The sequence below is a fragment of the Nematolebias whitei genome, chromosome 22, assembly GCF_014905685.2.
Source record: "Nematolebias whitei isolate Nwh7 chromosome 22, NemWhi1, whole genome shotgun sequence".
NCBI lineage: Eukaryota > Metazoa > Chordata > Actinopteri > Cyprinodontiformes > Rivulidae > Nematolebias > Nematolebias whitei.
Window position 1 is genome coordinate 3749263 of NC_056519.1, and position 20438 is coordinate 3769700.

Consider the following 20438-nt stretch of genomic DNA (forward strand, 5'->3'; position numbering starts at 1 on the left):
TCCTGCAGGTTCCAAAGACTTCCTCCTGCAGGTTCCAAAGACTTCCTTCTGCAGGTTCCAAGGACTTCCTCCTGCAGGTTCTAAAGCTTTGTTTTGTTTCAGCTAGTATTTATCTCTTATGATGCCGTTTTAGCATTTTCAGGTAATTCCATATTTTTTTCACTAATTTAATCTCTTTCCACTTCCTTCTGGTAGTTTAAGCCTCTTTCTGCCTTTTCAGATAGTTTTTTTTTTTCTCATTTCAGCTTTTTTTTTTTTTTTTGCCAATTTCCAAATGTTTGTGCTCATTTCTCTTCATTTAAACCGAATTCTGCAAATGTGTGTTCTTTCTTCTTTCTTCTGCTAAATTAGGCTTGTTCCATTTATTTCAGCACCTTTTTCTTTAGCTAATTTCAGCTGTTTTTCAGCTGAAGTTCTTCTACAATAAGCATTCACACTGCATTTTTGCAGGAATTGTAATTTCTCTAGTTCTCTTTGCAGACGAGTTCCAAGTCGAAGACGATGAGCCGAACGACCCGGCGCTGAACGCTGAGCGAGGCGGCGCTCGCTCCATCTGCCTCCAATTTAACCTCCCTGTAATTACTGCCATATCGCCGAAAATGTTCAACCCACACAAGAACGCCGGCAGCAGGTTGACGAGTCGGCTGCTTTAGTGCGTCTGGCTCTCAGGACGGGGGTCGGGTCCGTTCCGGTAAACGTGTGGCTTCCAGGCCAAAACCCACCGTGAACAAATTATTTCTCAAAAAGGCTCAAATGAGTGTGGGGGTGTTTGTGTGCGTGGGGGGGGGGGGGGGGGGGTATTAGTAGCTCAGAGCTGTTGCAATGGAAAGTTTATAAACAATATCTTACCTGTTGCAGATAGCTCAGTTAGGAGTTTAAATCTCAGCAGCTCGACGAGCGAACAGCCAGTCCGAGACCAAAGTGCCGACTTTAAACAACTTCAGTCTCAAACATGTCACAGTGTTTTTTTAATATTATTAGTGTAGGAGGTGTCGGCTGCTTTGATTTACAAATTCACGTGAAAGACTTTAACTCTCATGATCTGCTTCTTTTGTCCTCCATCGTAGAGCGAAAAGGCCAAATTGGAAAAAGCTACCTACCATCTGTACGGCCATCATTAACGTTGTTAGCGCAATAACTTGAAAAATAAGTGAGTTGATGGTTTTCTTTGAGTGTGTGGCTACATTTAGGTGTAAGAAAGGTTCGTTTCAAAAATGGGGTTGCCAATTCAAATCCAAGATGGCCACCACAATATGAGTATGTAAACTGGCCACTACTATCATTTGAAGAAACAAGTGTTTTCTAGTTTTCATATTGCTTAAAAGTTTAGTTTCCTCAAATGGTTGGGGTGGCCTATGATTAATCTATGGTGGCCAAGGCCACCACTGGCCACCCCCTGGCTCCTCCACTGCACTGGTGGTGGATAAATTTGCTCCCCCCACTCACCAGGATCTTTACACTGCGTCAGAAAAGAAAAATCACCTCCGTTCTCCACAGTAACTCCTACACACTTGAATATCCTGCACCTAAAAACATTTAGGTTTACCTCATCCTCTGTTCAACTCCGGTCCAGAAAACACTCATCTGGATAACCGCAAACATCTGCTATTCAAACCCTCAGCTCCACTGAGGGTGCGCCGGCGTTGTTCTCTGAGGAGCTCACCTGACGACTTTGGTGCCGCCTTTGTTGACCTGCATGTCCACCATACACCCCGAGACCACGTAGGAGGCCAGGTTGATCTCCGAGAACTCCGCCTGGTGAAACAAGAGAGCAGTTCAGAGCTTACAGCAGACATACAGTTGGAGGTGTGACTTGATTACTGATTTAAAAATGAAGGCAACGAGTTTCCTTATGTCGTGCTTTTCTTTCTGGAACTTGTGTGAACAGTTCAGCCACCAAGACGGACCAGAATGGATCCTTTTACGCCGTTCTGCCTTTGCACAGACGAGAATAAAGGGTTGGAAGGGCAGAGCGAGCCGGACAGAGAAGACAAATTAAGTTATCCCCAGTCTGTGGCCTCCAGGACAGTGAGGGCCTTGTGAAAGGCCGTAGCCTGGCTACTTAATGACTCAGTCAAACTCCCACAGATACTCAATGGGAGGGACAACACTCGACTTCTGGGAATGGACTCTCTGGATGTTTGGGTCCAGAAAAAAAAAAAGGACTATTCAATATGTCATGTGTTTTCTGATAATGCTTAAGTTTTCATAAAATCTGGGTAAAACAAAGTAAATGTTCATTTCTTTCACAGGTTCGTTATTCAGTTCGTATCTCACTGGGCTGAGCTGTTGGAGACCATTTAACGACTCAAACTCGGCTCAATGTTGCAAGAAAATGTGCAAAATTCCCGCGGCAGAATCACTGAAATGTGAGCGTTTGCGGCCGACTGAGCAGCAAGCCGGCTCATGGAAATCACAGCTTGGTTTCGTGTGCACGACGTGCAAAACTGTGCTCTTGGCTGCGCACATTGTTTAATTGTCCACCTCGTTACCGTGCGAACATGGCAACCACTTCGGTGTTCAGGATTTATTCTACTGGAAGACATCTTTGAAAAGTAGATCAACAGAGTTGGACCAGATTTTTTTTTTTTTTTATATTATTCGCCCCTCGACAAACTATTTTACGACCCTCGACAACTATTATACGCCTCTCTACAATTTATACATCTTTTGACAAACTATTATACACCCCTCAACAAATTATACACCCCTTGACAAATTGTATGCCCCTTGACAAACTATTATACGCCCCTCTACAATTTATACGTCATTTGAAAAACTATTATACGCCCATCGACAAATTATTTGCCCCTCTACAATTTATACATATTTTGACAAACTATTATACACCCCTCTACAAACTAATTTACGCCCCTCAACAACTATTGTGCGTCCCTCTACAATTTATATGTCCTTCGACAAAATATTACACGCCCATCGACAACATATTATACGCCCCTCTACAATTTATGCATCTTTTGACAAACTATTATACACCCCTCAAGAAATTATATGACCAAGACAAACTATTATACACCCCTCAACAAACTATTATACGCCCCTCAACAAACTATTACACGCCCCTCGACAAACTATTATACGCCCCTCGACAAACTATTACACGCCCCTCTGCAAACTATTACACGCCCCTCAACAAACTATTATACGCCCCTCGACAAACTATTACACGCCCCTCGACAAACTATTACACGCCCCTCTGCAAACTATTACACGCCCCTCAACAAACTATTATAAGCCCCTCGACAAACTATTATACGCCCTTAACTATTATACAGCATCAGCCTAGACAATAAAATACTTTGTGTAATCTTTGACCTTGATTTGTGACCTTGACCTTAGAGCTTGTGTGATGAAAATATTGTGCAACACCCCGTCTAGTGATGGGACAAAGTTGTGTCAAGTTGCATATCATAAGTTCTAGACAGGACAATAGAACGTTTACAGACCAACGGACAGAGAATATACCAGAACACTGGTTTTTGATGGGCAGACAATAACAAGGAACTCTGGTTTATTGCTGTTAAAGACCCAACACGACACAGAGAGCACGGCTGGGTTTCATTTGTTTAGGAGCCTGGATCAGTTCAGGACCAGACTCCGCCTGGGAATAAATGCTAAAATCCTGCTGAACAGATAAAACTCGTCCAGTTCTCGTGGAAGAGCTGAAATGTGAGAACAGAGTTCAACCTGTTTATCTGACGGGAATTCTTCGACTCAAACGTTGCTTTTTGGACCGAGGCTGTGTAGACGTAGAGCATGTGGCTGATGGGATTTCTGCCACTTTGCTAATCAAAAAAAGACATTTACGACCAGAAGACTGATGGACTAAAGCCTGCCTTGATAAATAAATAAATAAATAAATACCACAAGCAGTGCGCTGATATCCCGCACTGCTGAGGGATTTAAAGAGTGGATGTTTGTATTTTACACGATGAGTGTTTTTCTGGACTGGAACTAACGGGGAACGTAGGTAAACCTAAATGTTTTTGGTGCAAGACATACAAGTGGGACACTGTAGAACAACAGAGGCGTTTCTTCTTGTCTGAAGCGACAAAGAGTGACGGATCCAGGCGAATGGAGGGTACGGACTTCTTGCTACCACCACACCAAGCATCAGCTCAATGTTGTTCAAACGGACCGAGTTAAAGACGTTGTTGTTAATGTCGATTGGCTGCAGCCAACTTCCAGCTTGTAGCCCATTTTAGATCATTTGAAGAGTTTCAGCTTCATTTGGTATTTATATTTATTGGTTTGTGTTCATTTAAAGACAGAATATCAGAAGAGAAATCCTCGTTGAGGTAAAATTACCACCGTTTTGTTCCGTGGTTCATGTAAAGTCTAAACGGGGGAGTAGGTTGGCTTAAAAATGCTCGTGAGCTCGTAATCGTTCACTGAAAGCTCTGAGGGGGACGAGCCGAGTCCAATTTAAAGGACAGCGAGGTGCCGCTCACACTTGGCGTCACTCGCTTGGCTCCGGTTCTGCTCTCTACTCAAACCGGTCCCTGAAAGAAACATCTGTGAGCACAGCAGCACGTCTCTTGCCAAAAGCGCAATAAAACGCAAAAACCTCCACAGACGCTCCCGTGCACATCGACACATCCGCACAAACGATTCGCTCTGGACGGAACACGCGGCCTACGCCGACTTTTGCTGCGCCCAGATAAAGAGAGAGAGTGGGCAACGTTTTGGAACCCTTCCCCGTCGTCTCCAGGCGGCCGCCGACGACAGGAACGCTGACAAGCGCCACCGTGAGGACGCAAGGCAACCCCGTCTCTGAACAAAGTTAGGCTGTTGTGAAAAAGATAAAAACACATATTTCAGTCACATATGGTAAACGAACGAAACGACTAAACAAACACATTTTATAACTTTTGTGGAAAAAAGGATGTTTTGAATCGGATGACAGCAACTCATCTAAAAATGACTTGAAACGGAGAAACAAAAAGTTTTAATGAGTAATACGAACTGGAGTAAATGCATTTCCTGTGAAAATACTATGTGAAAGTTTATTGCAGAAGGTCTTGCTGAGAAACAGCTGAACTTAGCTAAAAAACATGCTGAAATTTAGCTGAAATGGAATAAAAAGTCTAAATTAGAAGAAAGCAGAAAGAACACTTATTTGCTGACGTAGGGTTAAATAAACAGAAATGAGCACAAACATGAGGAAACTGGCTAAAAAAAGCTGAAAACTAGCTGAATGGGCAGAAAGAAGCTTAAACTACCAGAAGGAAGCAGAATAAGCTGAAATGAGCTAAAAGAAATGTGGAATTAGCTGAAAAGGCTTATTTTAGCACAAAAAGAGCTAAATAGCAGCTGAAATAGCAAAAAAGAATAATCTGAAATCAGCAGAAAAACACTGAAAGGAGCATAACAAGCTAAACTTTGCAGAAATAAGTTAATTAGGCTGAAAGTAGCAGAAATAACCACAACAAACACGTATTTATCTGAACAGCTGAAACATAAAATACAATGCTAAACAAAATGAGCTGAAAAGTAGAACAAGCGTACATTAATAGAAGAAAGCACGAAGAACACGTTTGCTGAAAAAAGCAGAAGAGTGCAAAAAAAAGTGGAAACGATCTGAAAAAAGCTGAAATTGGCACAAATCAGTTGAAAAGGAGCTAAAAAGGCAGAAAGAAGCTGAAATTATAAGAAGTAGAGAGAGCGCATTTTTGCTTAATTAAGCTGAAAAAAGTTTAAATGAGTGCAAAAAAGTGGAATTAGCCGAAAAGGCTCAAATTAGCATAACAGCTAAATAGTAGCTGAAATAGTAAAAAAAAAAGCAGAAACTTGCAGACATAAGCTGAAAGGAGGATAACAAGCTGAAATTTGCAGAAAGAAGTTAGAAGAAGCATAGCAATGTTGTAGGTAGCAGAAACAATCTAAAAGGATCACAAAACAGCTGAACAACAGCTGAAGGTAGCTGGAAAAAAAAAGTTAAATTTGCTGAAAGAAGCTGAAGCAGAACAAAATGTGAAAGGAGCAGTAAAAGGTTGTAAACACAGCTAAAGATTTGAAGGATTGAAAATGAGCTCAACTCATTTTCTATGAGACAAAAATGGCAGAAAAGGCTAAATATTTAAAAAAGCTAAAGTTGCACCAAAAGTCACAGCAGGATTGTCCTGAACGAACCGAACACTTTGGTTTGTTGAAACAGAACAAAAACTGTGGAACGAGAGACGCAGAAAGACGTACAGAAGAAAACTGGATGGCAGCAGAGGGAATGCTTCATAAACATTCACACAATAAGAAACATCTGGAGGAGCAATTTACAGCTAATGAAGTTAACTGGCAACCAGTCAGTAAGAGAACTGACAGGCTGAATCTCTAAGATGAGCAGAGGTTCAGCAGGCTGTGGCTGCTGTGTCTGAAACAGTGGAACAAGTTCAGAATAATGATCCTCAATGGAAAATTGTGAATACTTTGATTATCTCATCTGCAGCTCATAATATCATGCCTCTCTGATGGTATAAGGGTGCATTAACACCTCTGGCATGGACACTTTACACATCTGGAAAGGCTTCATCAGTGCAGAATTGCTTTAGAACATCTGCTCCCATTCAGATGACGCATTATTCAGGGATGGTCTTGCATATTTCAGCAAGATGATGCTGAACCGCTGTATCCATGACAACAGAGCAGCTCAAGAGTCCGGGAGCTGAACTCCAGGTCTGGACACCCCTTTGTTTTTAACATGTGATCACTTTGTTATGTATTGTGAATAAAACGTGGGTTTGTGAAATTTGTTTTTTCACATTTTCCTCAGCATCCCACCCGTCTCTGAACAGTGGCTGTGTATGAGGCTGCAGGGCGCAGGTCCAGGAGCAGGTCCAGGAGGCTTTTCCCAGCACCATGGTTACCATCATGGCAACACATTCAGAGGCTTGTCCTGCCCTGGGAAAAGAAAACAGGAAGTGATGAAGGGAGCGCTGCCTCCAGCCCTGATTCTTCTCATCTGTTGACCTGCATCCAGGCTGAATGAGGTCTGAAGAGCTGCCAGGAGGAGACGAGCGCTGGCAGCTGGGCGCATGATGGGACTTCAACTGGGACCCACACTGAACTCCATAAATCCTCTTTATTGAGCTTGTTTTTCCACAAAACCAGGTTCTGCTGTTTGCCAGCCACGTCCGCTCTTACTGCTTCGTATTTGTTGCTTTGCAGTAAATCAGACAATCGAAAGTGAAAACTAATTTTCCAGGTCACAGTGGTGCATTCTGGGTAAATCATGCCAACCTGTGGAAAGTTCAATCCCTGACAGCAGCTCATCTGGATTCTTTGAATTATCGCCAGCCAACGAGAGGCAAAAAAATAAAAATGGGCGACAATGTTTTTGCCTGTGTCTTTAGGGCTGTTAGTAAAATATCTCATGAACCGCTGCAGGGGTTTTGGTTGCAATGGGACGTCAAAAACTTGTTAGTTCAAGATCGTCGCTAAACCTAATCCACATGAACCAACACCAGCGTGACGTAACTTTGTCATTTTCACAGATTTTAAACTAAAATATTATGTAGCTGAGAGCAGGGGCGGAGCCAGAGGGGTGGCCGGGGTGGCACTTGACTCCCCTGAAATGTGACCTGCAAACTCAGAAGGGATGAAAAGGGTGACAAACCTAACACCAGTTGTCGGGGGTGGGTCCTAACATGACATTTGTCCTTCGAGGTATTCTCTACAACATCATCAGCTGGACTTTTCAAATCTTTGGGCAAAATCTTGTTGTTTGTGGCAGACACTTTGTTCAAACGACAACATGCTGGTAGTGCTAAGCTAGCGGCACACAATACAGACACGCTGGAAAAGATGCTAAAGACGTAGCACTCCGCTTCTTTCACGCATCTTACGACCGCCCATCTCCCCACCCCCAGTCAAAAACAGCCCGCACTAATGTAGCAGTAAGCTAGCGCGCATCACGTACCCACCTCCAGCCCCGTTGACAAAGAAAAAGAGAGGAGGACCCTGCGAAACAATGTTTCTTAAAGTTAAAGGGAACTTATGTCATCTGTCACACCTCTGACACACACCCCCCCTTAAAAAAAAGATCTACATGATTCACATAAATGACATATTTTAGACTGAAATGGGTGAATTTCACTGAAAGGTGGCCCGTTTGCAGGCATGCTGAGTGGCCACCCCAGTGAAGTGACGTCACTGCACGTGGCGTTGGACGATGACGATTAGCGTAAAAAGGGACACACGAGTAGCGGCTTGTACGTTTATTTTATAAAAACAAAAACAGCTTCCAACATGTAGAACCTTTGTTAAATAACTCCCCCGGTGTATTCCACTCACAGACCTGCTGTATGCTCGAGTTTGCCGAAAGAACGTTTGTTATATTAATGTAGAGATCCACGCCTCCATGAGGACTACCGTGACAACAACGGTGGTTTTGTGTGTTTCTTGAAGACTGAGATAGTTAGAGAAACAATGAAATGTATATTCAGCCTTAGGTACCAGGTTCAAGAAACTTAATAACGTCCTTTATTTGCATCCTCCCACCATGGAATAACCTTGGCCACCATTTCTTTAAAAGTCTAGCTCCGCCACTGGTCGAGTCATTCCCAACCCAGACTCTGAACGCCGATGATTCCTTGTTAAACTAGGATGAATGCAATCGAGGAGTCTAAACATTTTGTCCATGCGCGCCGTAGTGTTAGCTCCGAATCATCTGGGGTAAATATTAAACCCACCGAGGCACCAAATGAAGAGACCGACGGCAGAGCTGAACCCAGATCATCTGTTCTGAGGTCACAGGTAAACAAGCAGCCCGCTGCCTGAGAGGTGCACGGCTGCAACCAAAACAAATAGACACTGAAGACATACAGCTGCTGGACAGATGTTGACCCACGAGACCTGAACAACACGAGGACCACAAACCGGACAGAACTGCCTCCTGTGGTCGGCTTCCTTTGCATTAGGGATGCACCGATCCACTTTTTTCACTTCCGATACCCGATGTTTAGTATCGGTTGATTCAGATCTGATTCCGATCCGATACATTAACAACTGCTGAATTAACTTTTTTTTTTTTTACGCAGACATAAATGTACTGAATTAAAAACAAATATTGAAAACCAGTACAGCACACTTAAACACACCAGTAGCTTCACAGGCTCGGTCAAACGTAAAAACAACTTTAATGTGTTCAGTCAGTGCAGTTGTGAGTGTAACGTCCAGTGTAAAATAAATAATAATAAAGATACTGAAATAGACAAAAACAATATGTTGACAACGATGGACAAACATGAACAAATAAACTTCCAACAAACCTTGAAATGGTTCAGGATTTCTAAATATTATGTAAAATAAATAATAAAACAGCTGAAATAAGAGGGAAAAAATAGCTTCAGTAGTTTGGTTGGCAGATATTTATAATAAACAACAATCAGCTCCTGTCCTCATGGATCGATCACATTGTCACGATACCCGATCAAGACATTTTCTGATACCAATACCGATACCAACATCGGTTCGGTGCGTCTCTACTTTGCATCTTCCTAAAACTTGCCAACAAACAGAACCACCGATGTTTCCTGTGGAGGTTTTAGCTGCTGTCCTGACTGAACGTCAGTAAGAAGGTCTTGGAGAGCCGATACTTCATGAACGGAGCATCAACTCAGAACACATCAAACGTTCACACCGACTAACTGAAACTTTACTTTAAAGAGTAATTTAAACTTTTATGGCAGCAACACGTCTCTCTAAATAGTTGTTCCAGGTCCATGTTCTTTTACCAACAGTCATAAACAGCCAGAGGACGACCAGATGTTGGAGGATTCCAGCTGTTCAACATTTATGGGTCTTCTTTAGAGGATTTCTTTAGTTGATCCCAATGCACCCCCATAACAACAGAGAGGCAGGCTTTTAAACAGGTAATGGTCTGCACGGTCCCGCTCCAGTTTAATACAGCTGTGGCTGAGTGGTTAGAGCAGTCGTCCTCCAATGGGAGAGCTGGGGGTTCGATTCCACCAGCAGTCACATGTTGAAGTGCCCCTGGGCAAGACACTGAACCCCTCGCTGTCTCCGATGTGCGTCAGAACATTTACCATTTATTTAACGTGGTATCTGTGGTTTCTAAAAAAAAACCTTCTGGTTTGGATCATCTGATCTCAGAACAGTTCTCTGCTTCACCTCAGTCCGTTTGAAACGAGCTCTGGTCCAGAGAAGACGGCAGGACTTCTTCTTTGTCTGATAGAGCTTTAAGAGCTGTCGTTTTGATGGCGAGTCGAGATGGTTCTCCTCGTCAGTTCATCGTTGACCTTGTGTTGATCTACACCACAATAAACATAAACCGAACTTCATCGATGAGCTGCGTTTACAACGATCTGCGGAAGTCTTCCCGAGACCAGAACCAGACCTGGTTTAATGCAGTGGCCCCTGAGGGCCTCGAGATCACGACCCAACACTGCCTTTCAGCTCAGAGATTTCTACAGATTATTTTAATCTGGTGATTAGGAACTGTAGAGGATGGGATGTCCAAGGGCTTCCCACTCTTCCCACAGAGTAAAATTCTTAAACACAGTTTTCACAGACTGGTGAAGCCCTAATGGAACCATCCTCTCCAGAAGGCCCAGTCCACTTACTGACCTGTTGCCCGTTAATCTGATCAGTTGCAGAAATGCTCCTCCGGCTGTTTCTTATTCGTACAACTAACTTTTACAACCTTTGTTGGGATGTTACTGCCATCAAATTCAAAATGACCTTATTTTTCATACAAATGGTGACGTTTATTAAACGTTTGATACATTTGCTCTGCTCCATTGCAAATAAAACATGTTGGACTACAGATTTAGACATTCTGAGACGATGCTCTGTGAAAGTAGCGTAATTCTGAGACAAAAAGCGAATAATCCCATCGTTACACACCGGTAGCTTCGAGTACATCGACGCGTCTCGCTCCCGTCCTTTCACGCAGATTGGTATCAGGTGCTCTCTCTGAGCAGCATCGCCTGCTGTGGTGAGGCTCAGCTTGTCCATGGAGACGGGACCTTATATGGCAGCGAACAAGCCGCAGAAGAGCGTCGGTGGTTTAAGACTCGTGGGTTCTACTTCAGAGAGCTTATCCCACAGCAACATGACTGACAGCCAAGAATCAAATATCCATTTAGGACATATATGGGATAACCACGAGAGAAACTTCTTTAGGGGACATCTTGAACAGTTCTAATAATTAGGATCACGATGGGATTATATAGGGGTGCAGATCCTACCTGAAAATGGTTCCTCTGCGCTTGTTGTTTTTGAGTTCGCACAGCGATCAGGCTTTCCTCTTTTAAAGGTCAGCGATGTGCACAAACAGCTTATGAAAACCGAGCAACAGTTTTATTGCCCAGCGCAGGGGATTGAAGGAAAAGAGTCCAGGGTCCAACGAGATCCAAGTAGGTCAGCTTGGCTGGGGATTGGAATCGACTTAAAGGGCCTAATTAAATGTGTCAGGTCTTCGTTGGGTTTAATATTTATGACATCACTAGACTAAAAGAAAAATAAGTTTCGTGTTTCACAGAAGAGTCTCGAGTCCCTCCATCGCAGTCCCAGACAGAAGACCACAGCAGCAGAGAGTCGAGCAAACACGCTATAAAACCACCGGTCCGGCTTCATGTGGTTCCTTCTCCTTCTCCCATAAACACCCACCGCCGCATTTCAAAGACGCTTCAGTCTCAACAATGACTTGCACATGTACGGCTGAGCAGCCCTTTGAGGTAAAGCTGACACGCAGTAAATACTTCAGGTCTAGACGGAAAAGCTTTTTTTAAATACACGCTAAGTGATATACCTCTGTTTCGTATACGTTTATTTCCACTATGAGAGTAGTAGTGCACACAATGTAATGGTGTTGTGCACAGGTGGTGGAGTGTGGGGGCATGTGGGGGGTAACGATGACACAATGGTTCCATGTTGGAACCAGTGGGTACAAAAGGGCGCACCGTAGAGGTTCTTGGCTCAAGACAGACCACACTAACTAAGGATAATCGTTTTGTGGACCAAGCATTGCAGAAGACCATGGTATCTGCCGTTTAGACACATTTGACATTTTACAACTTCCTGTCTTCCTGCTTCATCTCGGTGAAGGTCATCGACCAGAATCCATGTCCACCGTCTCACCGGAGGAGGCGTGGCTGAGTTAAGGGGTGCTGCAACCGGGAGGTGTCGAGTGGTGTCACGCCATGTTCAACAACAAATCTGACCATGATGTGCCGTTATGACGGCCCATCCACCAACCATGTATCTTCTTCTTTCAGCTGTTCCCTCTTCAGGTGTCTCCACAGTGAGTCATCCTCCTCACCTCTGTCCCTCCATGTCCTCTTTAACTGTGTCCATTTATCTCCTCTTTGTCTTTTTCCTGGCAGCTGTCTAACATCCTTCTACCAATATACCTACTGTCCCTCCTCTGGACATGTCCAAACCACTGTCCCTCCACTGGACATGTCCAAACCACTGTCCCTCCTCTGGACATGTCCAAACCACTGTCCCTCCTCTGGACATGTCCAAACCACTAACCCTCAACAGGACATGTACAAACCACTGTCCCTCCTCTGGACATGTCCAAACCACTGTCCCTCCTCAGGACATGTACAAACCACTGTCCCTCCTCTGGACATGTCCAAACCACTGTCCCTCCTCTGGACATGTCCAAACCACTAACCCTCCTCTGGACATGTCCAAACCACTGTCCCTCCTCTGGACATGTCCAAACCACTGTCTCTCCTCTGGACATGTCCAAACCATCTCAGTGTGTCCTCTCTAACTTCATCTCCCAGTTGTTCAACCTGTGCTGTACCTCTGATGATCTCATTCCTAATCTTCTCCATCCTCGTCACTCCTAAGGAGAACCTCAACATCTTAATTTCTTCCACTTCCAGTTCTGTCTCCTGTCTTTTTGTCCATGTCTCTGTCTCCAGACCATACAACACAGTTGGTCTCACCACTGTCTTGTAAACTTTTCCTTTGTCCTTTGCCGACACTCTTTTGTCACAAATCACTCCTGAAACTTTTCTCCATCCACTCCATCCTGCCTGGACTCTCTTCTTCACCTCTTTACCACACTCCCCATTTTTGGACAGTGGACCCCAAGTCCTTGAAGTCCTGACCTTTGTGACCTCTGCTCCTTGTAGCCTCACTGTTCCACCTCCTCCCTCTCATTCACACACATAGACTCGGTCTTACTACGACTGACCTCCTTTTTCCAGTGCAATACTAGACCCCGTATGGGATCCTGAAAGTGGAGGCCGGATGGGGACCACCTACTCAAGATAATTTAACAAAACTTGAAACATATGCATGATCACAAGACAGAGCGTTGGGGACACTTTTAATCACCACAGTTTCAAGGTCAAGATCAAAAATTAGGGTAACAAGGTTATACCAAGTCTTTGCTTGTCCACGTCATTTCTATGGATTTCTTTATAACAATTTGTCGGTGGGTGTATAAAGTGCCAGTAGGTGTGCCGCGATAAACAATAAATCAATTAATCACACGATAAATTAAAATTATCAACCTCATTTTCATTTACTGACTTCATCGTTTCTTCATGTCTCTCTCTTTCTACTGAAGACACTGAATGACAAAAGGCTCAACTCCGGTGCTCTTTACTAACACCTCCCTTTCTCTATTTTCTTTAAAATCCATTTTATCGATCCAAAATTGTGTTTTTGAATCGATAAAAGCAGCTAAGCTAAGAAGCTAAGCTACGAGCTAAACTAACAGGCCGACCTCGGCAATAAACTTCCGTCTTGTCGAAGCTCCAGAATTCACGGTTGAAACCCGTGTCTTCGTCTAAAAAGTTGTTTTTCTCTGCAAAAAGAAGCTGAGAACTTGTTTACTGATTTTTATGAAAAGCTTTGTGTGAAAAATGCTAAAGAGCTCAAACTACACCGAGCGTCCGCCATTTTGAGAACCGAAAAACAGGAAGGAGAGACAGCCCATGTCACGTCAAGGGGCCTCACTCCTATTTTTCTTAGAGACATGCTGCTCGCTCCCTCACTATCCATCCTTTGGCTCAAACAGTCGTATACTGCCATCCAGTGGTCAAAAACGGTACTTCAAACAAAAATTAACCAACATTTCTTCTTAAATTTGACAATAATTACTAATTATTGTCAAATTTAAAAAAATATCGTTTATCGTAATAATTTCTGACACAATTTATCGCCCAGCAAAATTTGTTATCGTGACAGGTCTATGTGCCGTATGTGGAACGCTTGTTATTTTTTGCTGTGAAGCACATTGGATTATATTTGACTTGTATGATTAGTTGATTGATTGGTTGATTGATTGATCACTGGCCACCAAAAGACAAGAGTCAAACGATAATGCCTTTTCTCATGTCTTTGTGCGCATGAGTCTGTCTGTTGGCAAAATATCTCCAAACTGACTGAATGGATTTGAATCAAATTTGCAGGACATTTCCATTTCGTGCACCTCTACAGCTCGTTTATTTTGGGAGACAACCCGATTCAAGATGGCCACCTCAGCCAACTGACCTTAGAAAACACAAAAGTGGTTATTAACCAGCCAATTTTACAAATACTGAACTAAAATTTAGTGCGGTTGTAGCTGAATTTGTTCCCAACACAACAACCAAACGTTAAACTTCAACATTAACTGATCGAGTCAAGCCAAATAATAACGTACAATGAGAACGACGTCTTGTGATTTAGTTCGACTGTGCAGAATCTCAAGCTTTGACCAAAATGGCAACTCACAAGAAACAGGTATTACTGGGGAATAATTTAAGGCTAGTTGGGTGAATTAAAGTGAAAATAATAATATCTCTTCTAAGACAAACAGTGTTGATTAGTAAATGTGCTCTACCTGCTCCACTCGGATCTCGTATTCTCCGTTCAGCTTCTTCCCCCGGAAATACTTCGCCCTGCAAGAAAAGATGAGACAGCGTCACTCACGATAAACACCCAACATGCGCCTCCTTCATCCATGTCCGGTCTCCTGATCCTGCACGACCCGTCGAATTCTCCTCAAATTCCTCGCCGTCGAAACAACCTTAAAATACCTTCTGTTTATTTCATCCAGCTGAAATTTCAACAGACCGTCCAAAATACCTTTCAAGTAGGCAAAGAAAAGAAAAGGGACTCACTTTTTCCATGATTACACAACCTGACCTTTCGAGACTTCATGCAAACAAAATTCCTCGGCAAAGAGCGGCTAAAAAAAAGTTTAAAACCAATTCTCTGGCAAAGATCACAAATGAGAGATCTCTTTTTTCAGCTTTAAAGTGACCCACCGGAAGGGATCGCTCAGAGCTTCGAGATCAGGTGGGATGGAACAGAAAAACCTACAGAAACCATCCTGACCTGATGCCCCACATAAAGTTTCACCGTTAGACGTTCGTCATCTTTCTACGAGGCTAATTCACAGCACAGTGCTGAGTTGGAGTCATTATGTTGTGTCATTATCTTGACTGTGATCCAGGGGCGCCTCCAGAACGTTTTAATGTGAGGGAGGTCTGAAACCCTGGGGTGGCACCAAACCCAAAATATTTATTATGTTTTTGTCATTTATTATTTGACAAATACAGGAGTCAGAGGATCACCTTCAGATATACGGAAGTCTTTATTAAAAAGTTGATTTTACATGATGAGAAAATCACTGACTCAACTTACTGAGGCTTGTCCTCATATAAATTTAGATTTATAAATAAATATTCTACATTTGACTTCCTGAGACCCTTACATCTTGGTGTTGGACATCTGTTTTAGACCAGACGTCCTTATTCAGGGGGACTAGATTTTATTTCCATACCTGCAAACTCACAAGGGATGAAAAAGGTGACAAACCTAGCACCTGTAGTCGGGGGTGGGGTCCCTGTTCCCCACCAAAGTCTTGGTGTATGTGGCAGGGAGTTACATTGTTCAAACGATGAGGTAGCGCTAAGCTAGCGGCGTGCAATGCAGATGCGCTAGCTAAGACGATACATACGTAGCATGACATAGGTTCTTGCACGTAACCTACCCCCCCACAACTGCCGGCACTACCTAAGTCCAGTCAATGGGAAACTATGCCTCTGTCTGACCACCACCCCCCGATCTAGATGACTCACGTCAATGACATTTTGTTTGAAATCAGCGATTGTCGCCAAAAAGCAACAAGTTTGCAGGTATGCATTTTATTTCTTTAATTTTTAATAACATATTGGTATTATTATTTATAGTGTGATAAGGACCAACACCTCCAAATGTGAGGTCATAGTGGGAGTGGTGGTGCAGAGGTTAGAGAAGGTGGACCTGTGATTGGAAAGTCTCAGGTTCAACTCTCGGTACCGTCAACATCAAAATGTGGATAGAAAGGTGAAACACCTGCCTCCACCCCTATTTGTCCCACCCTGGGCCCCTGAGCAAGACCCTCAATCCCCCCCCCCCCCCCCCCCTCATGTGTACACTAAACAGGTCTCTCTTGAATACGAGTTCTTGTGACTCAGTGATACTACCTGTATAAATAAAGAGTAAATGGAAAAAAGAAAGAAAAAGTTCTTCAACAAACCGATTGGTGAAGTTTCAGCAGTATTGTGGACTCCGTTCCAGTCCGTTGTGGTGGACAGGGAACTGAGCAGTAAGGCAAAGCTCTTTCCCTGGTCGGTCTACGTTCCTACTATGGTCACGAGCTCCGTGTAGTGACTGAAAGAACCAGATCTCGGATACAAATGGTCCAAAAGAGTTTTATCTGCAGGGTAGCTGGACTCTCCCTAGAAGTTCAGTTCTCCAGGAGAGACTCAAAGTAGAGCCGCTGATCTTTCACATAAAAAAAAGAGGTGGTTCAGACATCTGGTAAGGATGCTCCATAGAGAGGTGTCCTGGGCATGTCCAACTGGGAGGAGATGCCAGGGAGGTTTCAGGAAATGCTGGGCAGACTATAAATGGCTCTTTTGCATTGTAAGACCCAGCCTTGTTGATTTTCCATGTTGGCAGGATTCTCATAGTAAGAACGCTCAAGACTCCCGGTATAATGTCTTGCCACCCAACAATGAAAACATGGAGCTCGTGCCGTTTCCCGTTTGTCGTTCCTGCATTCATCAAAGTTCAAACGGTGCCAGAAAAGACCGGTATCCCGGTCCAAATCTGCCCGTCTTCATTTCAAAAGTGTTCTCAATTACATTAAATCAAACGTGGCTGCAGCTGCGCCCTAAGTGGACGGAGGTGGACACTGAAGAAGGTGCGCAGAGCAGTTCTGCTGGCCGTGCACACAGCGATAAGCTGTGGTTTTCAAAACGCTGCCACAAACCTCGTGGTTGCATGGTGGAAAAAGCCAATTAACTTTTGGAGTCAAGATGGCCGGCACAAAAACATCAGCTTTAGCAAAAACAAAAATTGGGTCCAACTCAGTCAGTTTTACAGAGATTAAGCTGAAATCTGTTGTGGTAGTAGCTGAGAGTCGGTACCAACACACACTCTGAGCAACAACAGATGAGACAAAATATTTATTAAAAACTTTATGTAAGGTGGACGTCACTTTTCTTAAGGAATGCTCCTTTCATTTGGCTGCACTCTTGGTTTGGCTCTTTAGTCATGCCCCAGTGCACCATGGGGCTCAACAGTGACCTTTGACCTTTCAATGTGTGTGGTAGTTAATCTGTCAGGGGCTTCAGGCCAGAGCTGTGGGTTTAACTATTCACAGGCTGTTCGAGGCCTTCGGTTGCTCCAACAGACAGGACTTTAAACAAAAACACTTTTTTTTTCCATTTGTCGTAACTCATCTGTTCTTTAGGTCCATCCATCACGGGTCATTACCATCGCAGAAGAGCATCTTGAGCCTGATGTCTCCCAGGTGTCTCAACTTGGAAGGCCTGGAACTGTGAATCTTCATCAGGACTGAGCAGCCGTTGGTTCGTGTCACTCAGGATGGAGTGAGGGCTCCTGGCTAACTCACCAACAATCACTCAAATGAGGATGCCTTCCAGTTCTGACCCGACTGCTGGGGCTGAGTCTGGGTCCAGGGAATTTAAAACGTTCCATCTGAATCTTGGTGGCATTAAATACTTTTCATTAGTATTTAAGAAAAGTAAGAAGAGCTCGTAGAGAACGACTTGCTCATCAGGAGATTTATCCCGTAAATTGTTGCTGAAACGTACATCAGAGCAACACGTGGAACCATTTGGGAATTGTTTCTTACTGGTCAGACGCCAGAAGATCACGCTTTGGAGACAAAAACAATGACTGCTAAATGCTAATTCTAATAATCTTTTCATTGAGCGGTTAAAGCTGACCCACCCCTGAAGTATATTTGCGCTGCTATGAGGTAGCAACAGAGTCAAAACGGTTAACGTGTGAAAAGGTGAGCCGGCTCAGTAATGTGATGAAGTGATGACTCATGGTCTGCACGAGCACACGAGGCAGAACTAAACAACAACGAAGATTGATGATGGTTCACGACGACTTTCAATTTAGTTTTAAACCTAAAGAGGATCGCTACAGCGTGCTAATCCATCCTGTTTCGAAACCAGGCAGACAACCGTCACAGGTTTAATGCTCCATTTTAACTCGGCTGAGTTCTGCTTCGCATCTCGTTTGGTTCGGCTCGCTGCAGCAAGTTAGAACTGAACGGAAAAGACTTTTATACTTTTTTTAATTAACGATTATTTAACCAGGCAAATCCCATAGAGCTCACAGCTCTCTTTTGCAAGCGAGGCCTGGGCCTGAAGGCAGCCTAACATGCATGTTTTTGGTCTTTTAACGTGAAAAGTTACAAATATTGTCTTTGGTGTCTGTTTTCCAAATATATTAGTGAGCGAATGACAAGCATCAACTTCAAACACTTTGTAGAACGATGCTTTATGAAGTTCTGTCCATTTATATGTATTAAATGACCAGCAGTTCCGCCACATTTAAAATGGCAGACGCTCAGACGTACCGCTGCAGTGAGCCAGCCCACTCAAGGAGGCGTCTATGTATTTATGTCTGTGTTAACTGCAGCCGCTAGTCTAGCCTCTCTCACACACAGCCTGGTTGTGTCGTTGCACGAATTGTTCCGGAAGCACATTCCATACAGTGCATTCGGCTTTGGGCGCAGGAGTGGTGCGCCCAGAATAGTCCTATTCTCTTGTATTGAAGAGGAGTTACTGCGCATGTACAACTTTTAACGAGTCTACGGGCAAAGATTTTTGCGCCCCGTGGCAGAAATACATCACCAATAAGAGACGTATTTGAACAAAACAACTTTACTCATAATTAACTATAAAATATTTATCTTACACAACTAAAAATATATATAGGTATATTTCAAAATGTTTTTATTTTATTATTTCTTTTTTTATGTCTTATTCAAGGTAATCTGGTGAGTGGTGAGGCAGCCACCTAGCGCCCTCTATTGGTCAGCAGACAATGCATTTGTTGACCTTTTTCTCTAAAATTAAAGGTTAAAATCAACAAGCTGGGTCTTCCTGACTCATCTGTTTTACTAAGACACAGAATATTTCTGGATCAACTTAAAAGATGAGTAAAAACCACAATTCTACAAAGACCATGTTCTTTAATCAAACAGAACAACAGATACATCACTTAAAGGAGAGAGTTCTGCCGTCATGGGCTGCGACCGTTGAGTCCAACTTCAGACGTGTTTAAATGTCTTTCAGCTTCTTCGTCTTGACTTTGCAGCCGTTTTCAGCGGGTTCAAACACAAATCCCCTCTAAATACATAATCGCTGTATTCTTGAGCGAGTTTCCAAAATGTCTAAAAACTGTTAACAAGAGCTCTCGGCGTCATCGCCCGAGTTGTGTCGTTCAGACGAGCTGATTTTCAGAACGTTGTCGCTCAAGCTTTAAAACAATATTTTTAATTTTACTCTTAACGTTCAGTTTCTCTCTCTGAGTTCTGGAGTGAAACGTCAGCCTGCAGCTCGTGACCCTTCGCCCTCTTCCTGAGGCGCAGCGCAGATTCACAAATCCTCCCAAGCTCTGTCTGCAGACGCAGCGTGGAGCGAACCCCCTCCTCGCTGGACTCGGGGCGACTCGGAACCAGAGCGGGACTGAACTGAGCCATCAGACGCTCGTATCGCTTCAAACAAACGCGCTGACAGAAAGTTGGCCGAGCTTCTCTGGAAGAGGCTGCCGGTGCCTCCATTGTGCGTGAGACAAGACTGTCGGGAGCGAGTGAGGTTTCTCCAGAGACCCCCGCCTCCCCACTGGAATGACTAGGAGGAGGTCCAGCCTCGACCCCCGCCTCCCCACTGGAATGACCAGGAGGAGGTCAGCCACAACCCCCGCCTCCCCACTGGAATGACCAGGAGGAGGTCAGCCAAAACCCCCGCCTCCCCACTGGAATGACCAGGAGGAGGTCCAGCCACGACCCCCGCCTCCCCACTGGAATGAGCAGGAAGAGGTCTGGCCTCGACCCCCACCTCCCCACTGGAATGACCAGGAGGTGGCCTGGCCTCGACCCCTACCTCCCTCCTGGAATGACCAGGAGGAGGTGCAGC

General features: G+C 44.0%; 1 protein-coding gene across 1 annotated transcript in view; it reads right to left on the reverse strand.

Moving 5' to 3' along the window:
- Positions 1–20438, reverse strand: part of LOC119428577 (synapsin-3) — a 108852-nt gene that overhangs the window by 74557 nt on the left and 13857 nt on the right. Inside the window, exons 3-4 of the mRNA XM_037696260.1 lie at positions 14828–14885; positions 1664–1755 (exon numbers count right to left, since the gene is read on the reverse strand). Of these exons, the coding sequence (XP_037552188.1) occupies positions 1664–1755; positions 14828–14885 (150 nt within the window). The remainder of the gene's footprint in view (positions 1–1663; positions 1756–14827; positions 14886–20438) is intronic.